Genomic DNA, 8,373 nt, shown 5'->3' with positions numbered 1-8,373 from the left:
ATGGTAAAGTTGTGATTTACAACTATGTTTTATGTTGGCTTTATTCCATGACAAAAAGTGTTGTAATTGCTTTAATTTTGTTCCTTGTAATTTGTAAAATTTTATTATATTGGGTTTAGTATCAAGTTGGTGAAGACTCAAGCTTATGTTTAAGTCTAGAGTCCATTGGTTATGTGTTGGGCATGCAATTATCTTTATGCCATTGTGCTTTATTGATTGCATGTTCGGATGATCATTTGCTTTGCTATGTGATCATTGTAGTCATTTCCATATAACTGTTTTGTGTTTGATCAAGTTGCTCATATGTTTCACAACATGTTTACTTGATCGCATTTTACTTGTTACATTATACTTGTCATTTTATCACTTGATTTACCTTGAGGGTCTAATGCGTTTTGTGCAAGTGTTTCAGGTTACAAGTATCTTGTTCCAAGTTCATCACAGCTTCTAGAATTAGGTGTGAGTGAGTTTTGCAATTGTTCCCAAACTCACGTTTAAGTCTAGAGTCCATTTTAGGGTGTTTTGTTACGGAATAGCCAAAGAGGGAGATGGTAAAGTTGTGATTTACAACTATATTTTATGTTGGCTTTATTCCATGACAAAAAGTGTTGTAATTGCTTTAATTTTGTTCCTTGTAATTTGTAAAATTTTATTATATTGGGTTTAGTATCAAGTTGGTGAAGACTCAAGCTTAAATGAAGAATCAGTGGATCTCGCGAGTGTCTCACTGTAAGCTAACCCGCGAAAGAGCCATGTGAGAAGTACATGACTATAAGCTGAAGAGTCGTGCCAGGCTGTCGTTTTCAGGAGTGTCTCGCGGGTAAGGCCTTCCCGTAAGATAGTCGCGAAACATTCTGCCTAGAGATTTTAAAGAGTGACTTTCTTACCCTTCACCCATACTATATATACCCTCATTACTCACAAAGGTAAAAGAGACTATTCAGAGAGAAAAACCCTAGATAGGTTTTCTACAACACACACACCCATCTTTTTTAGAGAGAGCTACTCATCCTTAGTGAGAAATCATTGTAGCTTCTTCTTCATCCCTCTCCCATTGACATACCTTGAGAGGAGATTTGTACCCAAACACAACCCACACCTATTCAGAGTGTAGAGAGTGTTTTGGAGCTACTGGGAAGCATTGGAAGAAGCCAAGGATGGCAGATGAAACATGGAGCTTGTTGTGGGATCCGAAGAGCTAGACAAGACAGGGTTCTGAGAAGCCTTGTTGGAGTAGGAGCTTGGAAGGCTTAGGTACATCGGGTAGATTAGGCTTGGAGAGTCTCTAGCTAACCTATGTATCCCAACTGATTGTCTAGTGGATCGATTTTTACTTGGAGGGCAGCAGAGAGGTTTTTCGCCGAGTTCTTTGGTTTCCTTTTTGATAACACGTCTCGGTGTTATCTAGGTTTGCATCTCTCTTCCCTACTCTTGTTCACTTCATTTTTACTACTGTGTTGCTTTAAATAAGGATTAGGGTAGTTCTCTTGTTTATACGCTTGTGTTTATACTATTTTGCACTTAGTATTAAGTTAGTGTAAAATCAACCAAGCCGTAACTTTGATTTAGGGGTCTAAACAGTTCTTGTGTTTTCGACACATTTTCGAGCTTTCACTTTGGAAAATATTTTCTAGTGTTTGCTTGTGTTCCTGAAAATGCTCTAGATAACCCATTTTTATCATGTTTCTCACATTTTCTTAGGATCCAAACATATATTATTATAGAGAATCAAAATACATAAACAATCAAAGAAACAAAAATCAAAACAAAAAAATCAAAATCCCAAGGCCAATCGGCTTAAGGGTGGTCCGATCTAGGAGTGGTCCGATCTAGGATTGGTCCGATCTAGGAGTGGGTTGCTCACACAGTGGACAAATCAGCTTAGGGGTGGGTTGCTCATGGCGGTTCGATTGGCTCAAAGGTGGGTCATTCACTGGGTCAATGACGATGAGGAATGGGTCGGCAGAGTACCCTCTCCTTGCTCGGCTTGAGGGATGGGTCTTCTTTCTCTGGGTGTGAGTCCGACAAGGATGTGAGTTCGGCGAGGATGTGCTCTTTCTCTGGGTCTTCTTACTCTTTCTCTCTCTCTTTCTCTCTTCGGGTGTCTGAGTCCAGAAATCATTTGAAGGTAAAATAAAAGTGTAATTGGTTTTCATGCGTGAGGCTCAGTATTTTATGGTCAACTAAATTCATTTTTAGTCTGATCGAATTTTCATGCGCACCCAAACACCCTTAAGGGTGTAAAACATTTTCCTGATTTCCTTTACCACCGAAACAAACGCAGCCTTAGTTACACAAAACAATTTCCTTGAAATTCGTCTAACACTCCATCGAGCATGCTTGCCTAAGAAAATCAAAAAGTTTTTTTGGGCATATAATTGAATATAAAACCCCTTTGAGTAGGACAGTTATCAATTTTAATTTTTAAGAAATAATTTTTAACATTCCTCAAAGTTACATTATTTTTCATATAATTATCAATTTTATTAAGAATCACACATTAGAAATCTTTGAGAGAGAATCTCTATAATATATGCAATTGTATATCAAAAACTGAATGTAAAATACATAGCCTCTGTGTTAATATACAGAACCAGAGGTGAGAGGAAAAATAGGAAAAGAACTAACTATTACACGTGTGCTAACTAACTCCACATTATAAGCTTAAGTAAAACACATGTCGTTTAGCTACTTCAATCATAAACTACAAGTAGCTTAGACAGTAGAATTAATACTGCAACTCTATCAACTGTAGCTCTGCTATTCTGTCATCTCAACAAATTTTCTTAACAATACTGTGAGATATATTACAAATTACACTAATTTGCAAAGAAAAAACTCGCATTGGACTAGAACCACAAATACGCTGTAAACTTAAAAGCTCACTAAATCCCATTATGTGCATGGCATTGACTAAAACTTTACGGCGTCCATGATAATTTAAAGTATGTTGAAATAAAGAGGAACATTTTGGCCACCTTTTCTTGCTCAATTAATTTCGTTCCAACTCTTTTTTTTTTCTCTCTTCTTTTTTTCCTCCTTGTGGAATTTCATACTAGCTCTTGGTTTTCCTTGAAACAACGTTATCATTATTGAATAAATAAAGCTTCCTTATCTTTTTCCATGGTCCCAAACTTGATATGAACCGAATTCAAAGATAAATTTATCAACTATAATTTTTTAACAATTGAGTCAATTGGAATTCATGAATTTATAAACTGTTTATTTCCTTTGATAATTTGATAATAGGGTTCAAGAGTTATGTAACTCAATTGATACCACTTGGCATTTTAAAGTTTTTAATGAAGATGTTTATGATTCAAATCCTTCCAACTTGACTATCAAAATATAAAGACATCTTTATTGGAAACACAAAAAATTTGGACATTACAAGCTTTTTATGAATTTATTAACTATAGGGTAAAAAGCTTATTGGATGGTAAGAGCCTCACCAACAATTTGGACAAGTTTCGTGTGGACCAACCTGAAAAATAGCTTCTATTCACAAAAGCTTGAAAATGACTTTTTGCAAGTTATGTCATGTCATCCCTATCTTTCTTCTTCTTCTTCTTTTTTTTTTTTTTTTTTTTTTGATAAACTACAATATATATTAAAAATTAAAAAACAAGAACAGATAAACAATCACCCTTGCCGATAGAGTCTAAAAACTCTTGGTATTAAAGCAGAAAGATTCTTTAAAGACTAGGGATAGTCAATCACCCTATCTTTCTTTGTTGCTTTCTCAAAAGAACATCAATTAAAAATACAACTTTAGGTCCTACATGTTAAATTAAATAGCCCAGTGAAAAGTTTAATATGTTCAATTAAATTAAATATGTCACTACTAAAAGCCTAAAACATCAATAAAAAATTCAATGGGTCATATACCCCGTAAGAAAAGTTGATCAAATTCTTCATTGTTCAACCATAGGAATATTAGGAAACTTGTAGCTCAAATTAATCCAAGAAGCGACCACTTCCCACCAACCTTACAAAAAGAGGCCCATAACAAGATTGAGAGCAATGAAATTTTACACACCAAGGTAAAAAAGAAAATCCCTACACAAAAAACTTTTCGGCATGGGCTTTATATCTTCTATAATGGGTTGTAAGGCTCAGTTTATGTTTAAGAAGTTCTTATGTGTAGACCAACCTAGAAAATAGTTATCTTTGTGAGTAATTTTCACTCAATGGCGTAAAACTTCTTGAGCCACCTGTATCTGTGAGTAATTTTCACTTAATGGCAATAGACTTCTAGAGCCAGTTGGTGTCTGGGATTTCTTCTATAGGAGTAAGTTTAAGTTTGACTATTATTCACTCTTCCTATGGGATGTGTTGGATGTTGGGGATATTATACAAAGTAATAATAGAAGAACAAGGTTAACACAAAAGACAAACAGAAAATAGATAACTTGGAGGCACAATATCATTTTCCTTAGACAATATTTGCCTCCACACTATTATTGCTAAAGAGTTATCGCAAATTTGTTCTCATGATACAACCAAGATGTTGGGTTCTACAGATAGCAATTATGGAGAATAATCACAAGATTTTCTGAGTTTCTCTTTAAAGGGTTATTTTTCAAGTGAATATAAGCCTCTATTTATACTTATAGGGTTATGTTTCATCGAAAGGCACGTATAAAGAGTTAAAATGTTTCATAAAACAATTCACAAGGCTTGAAATCTTTTCAACCTTTCTGAACAGTCACCAAAAAAATTCTGCAGAAAATTCAGCTTTCGAGTTTAGATCGATTGAGAGTTTCTTTTGATCGATCGAACAGAAATCGAATAGCGATCGAGCCATCTAGAAGCTCCAAGGTTTTTTCTTTACTATTTCGATCGATCGAGCCAAAGCTTGGATCAATCGAAAATGCTTAATTTCGAATTTCCACTTTATGAAACAATATTCTCTAAACTCAAATAACATTATTACAAACTATCCTTGTATATACCTATATATACAACAATCCCCCACTAGGTTGTAATAATATATGTCTCACTTGATTGATATTCTGTCATGCATAATGAAAGGTGTCTTTCAACTTAAACCTTCCCTTAGTGTAATTGTTCAAGAAATCAACAGAGTCAATGGTGGCTGCTTAAACCAAAACTCTTATGTGTTGAAAATAGAAACAACACACACATGAGAACATCCACAACACATTTATAAATCCACTTTTGTTAGCACTATTATGGCCTCGTGCTCTTCCCGATTTAGTGAACATTTATAAGAGAAAACCCTTTACTTTTGCTAGAAGTGGCACCACTTCTATGTTCACAAAGGTGAAGTTCTTTCTTATGTCCATGTTACACGAACATTTATACTTTATTAACTTCGTTAAGAGTATAGAACTCATCCTCAATTTCATTGTAAAAGTCTGCACTAATCCCTCCTAAATAAGACACAAAATTAGTGCTCTTACTAACCATAAATCAATAGCTTGTTGTTACCCTCTAAACTTCTTTAGAATATATCAATTTGAGGTTGGGTTCCCACTATTGGTGATTCTCTTAAAAGAAGGGTTTTAGTCCCATTCCAATGGATATTATCCCAACCATATCTTGAGACACTGCTTTGGTTAAAGGGTCTGCCAAATTACTATTTGACCTTACATAGACCATTGAAATGGTACCAGATCTGCCAAATTACTATTTGACCTTACATAGACCATTGAAATGGTACTAGATTTATTAATTGTCTTATGTAATCATGTCTTAGACCTATATGTTTAGACTTTCCATTATACATTTTACTGTATGCTTTGCCCAAGGTGGTTTCACTATCGCAGTACATCAAAATGGCTGGTATTGGTTGTGACCACAACTCTATGTCTAACAACATATTTCTTAGCCATTCTGCTTCCTTGCCTGCTGCCACCAAGGTTATAAATTCTGATTCCATGGTGGAGTGAGAAATACACGTTTGTTTCGTTGATGCCTAAGTGATGGCACCCCCACCAAGAGTGAATATCCAACTAGATGTGGATTTGTTATCACTCACACCAGTAATCCAACTAGCATCCGAATAACCTTCCAACACAGCTGGAAATTCGGAATAAAAGAGTCCCAAACTTATGGTTTTCTTTAAATAACCAAAATTCTACCAATTGCTTTCCAATGATCCACATTTGGATTACCTGTAAATCTAGAAAGTTTGCTCACTGAGCATACATCATGCTACCAATAGTACTAGCATACTTGAGTTGTGCAATTGCTTTTCCAGTGTTTTCACCCAATTTTATGCTCTGATCGAAAGGTGTATTTGCTTCTTTTATAGTAAGATGTTCAAATCTTTGAAGCACTTTCTCAGCATAATGAGATTAACATAGTGCAAAACCCTCACCATGTCTTTTAATTTTGATTCCCAAAATAGTATCCACTTCGTTTAAATCTTTCATTTTAAACACAGAAGATAAATACTTTTAGTTTCACATACACCTTTCATATTCGTACCAAATATGAGCATATCATCCATATAAAGGCATACAATGACTCCATATTCCTTTGTGAATTTGGAATACATACATTTGTCAGAACTATTGTGCACAAAGCCATCCGACAAAATCGCTGAGTCAAACTTCTCATGCCATTGTTTTGGAGCTTATTTCAAGCCATACAAAGACTTGACTAACTTGCAAACTTTCTTTTCATTTCTAGGAAGTACAAAACACTCAGGTTGTTCCATGTAAACTTCCTCATCAAGATCACCATTTAGGAAAGCTGTCTTAACGTCCATTTGATGTACAATCAACTAGTATATGGATGCAAGAGCTAACAACATACGAATAGATGTGATCCTAGCCACCAGTGCGTAGGCATCAAAATAGTCTACTTCTTCCCTTTGTTTAAAGCCTTTTGCCACTAACCTTGCTTTAAAGGTTTGTATTGATCCATTAGTATTATATTTTCTTCTAAATACCCATTTACAACCAATCGGTTTAGAACCAGTAGGTAGATCCATAAAAACCCAAGTATTATTGGATAATATTGTCTTTTTTTTTTTTTTTTTCACAAATGTTTAACATGCAAGAATTGAAAAGTTTTTATATGATTACAAAGCTCTCAAGCCCACTAGGTACTCATACAACGATGTTAAAAGGATTACAAATCGATTTACTGAGAAGTTAGGTCAAGGAGCCTATGGAACAATGTTCAAAGGAAAGCTTTCAAATGAAATCCATGTTACCTTGAAGATCTTGAACAGTTCCAAGGGCAACAGGGAAGAATTCATAAATGAAGTGGGAACAATGGGTAGAATCCACCATGTTAATGTGGTTCATTTGGTTGGCTACTGCACTGATGGATTTAGAAGGGCATTAGTTTGTGAGTTCTTACCAAATGATTCACTAGAGAAGTTTATTTCGTCCATAGATTCTAATAGTTTCCTTGGTTGGGAAAAACTACTAGACATTGCTCTTGGCATAGCAAAAGGAATTGAATATCTTCACCAAGGATGTGATCAACGAATTCTCCATTTTGATATCAAACCTCATAATATTTTGCTAGACCAAAATTTCAATCCAAAAATTTCTGATTTTGGTCTAGCCAAGTTGTGTGCAAAGGATCAAAGTGCAGTGTCCATGACCACAGCTAGGGGGACCATAGGTTACATTGCTCCCAAAGTGTTCTCTAGGAACTTTGGGAATGTGTCTTACAAATCATATGTTTACAGTTTTGGAATATTGTTGCTTGAGATGGTTGGAGGCAGGAAAAATGTTGGTGTAATCGTGGAGAACACTAGCCAAATATATTTTCTAGAATGGATGTACAATCTATTAGAGGAAAAGGAAGACTTACGAGTCTATGTTGAGGATAATGTAGATGCTAAAATTGCAATGAAACTGGCAATTGTGGGGATATGGTGCATCCAATGGCACCCAATGGATCGTCATTCGAAGAAAGTTGTGGTTCAAATGTTGGAGGGTGATGGAGATAACTTAACAATGCCTCCAAATCCCTTTGCCTCTACAGGCCCTACAAGAATCAATGCAAGTACGCCTGCAAGGCGTCTAAATCTAGATTTAGACTTCATCCCTTAGTTAGAGTAAGTATTCTTAAACTAGAGGTCCTCAATGATGAGATGGGCCGCAATCATGGTGTACTCAAGGATTATAATTATTAATCTTGTACTTACTTTAGGGACTTCAAGTTTTCTTATATCAGGTATGACTGTATGAGTGAGGCGATGTTTATAAAAAAGTACCTCTTTATTAATTTATTTTTATAATGTGCAGAATTTTGTAGAATAAAGCTTTATCTCATTATTTTAGAGAGTTTTTAAGAGTATTTTAGTCTAAATTGACCCTTTATATGGTATGATATGATTAAGACTTGTTTTAGAAGTTTTTTTTTGGCAAAATTTCCTTTTTT

General features: G+C 35.1%; 1 protein-coding gene across 1 annotated transcript; it reads left to right on the top strand.

The window, feature by feature from the left end:
- Positions 1-5,801: 5,801 nt before the first annotated feature.
- Positions 5,802-8,042, top strand: LOC112020380 (rust resistance kinase Lr10). Its single transcript, XM_024052945.2, has 2 exons — positions 5,802-5,911; positions 7,034-8,042. The coding sequence occupies exons 1-2, from the start codon at positions 5,802-5,804 to the stop codon at positions 8,040-8,042; spliced, it is 1,119 nt and encodes a 372-aa protein (XP_023908713.2).
- The last annotated feature ends 331 nt before the right edge of the window (positions 8,043-8,373 follow it).

The sequence above is a fragment of the Quercus suber genome, unplaced genomic scaffold (genome assembly GCF_002906115.3).
Source record: "Quercus suber isolate HL8 unplaced genomic scaffold, Cork oak 2.0 scaffold_380, whole genome shotgun sequence".
Taxonomy (NCBI): Eukaryota; Viridiplantae; Streptophyta; class Magnoliopsida; order Fagales; family Fagaceae; genus Quercus; species Quercus suber.
This window is presented reverse-complemented; position numbering and strand designations above follow the sequence as displayed.

Coding starts and splice junctions, on each gene's coding strand:
- LOC112020380 (XM_024052945.2), top strand. CDS start 5,802: ATGGCTGGTATTGGTTGTGACCACAACTCTATGTCTAACAACATATTT. Junction 5,912..7,033: donor AATTCTGATTCCATGGTGGA/GTGAGAAATACA, acceptor TTAACATGCAAG/AATTGAAAAGTTTTTATATG.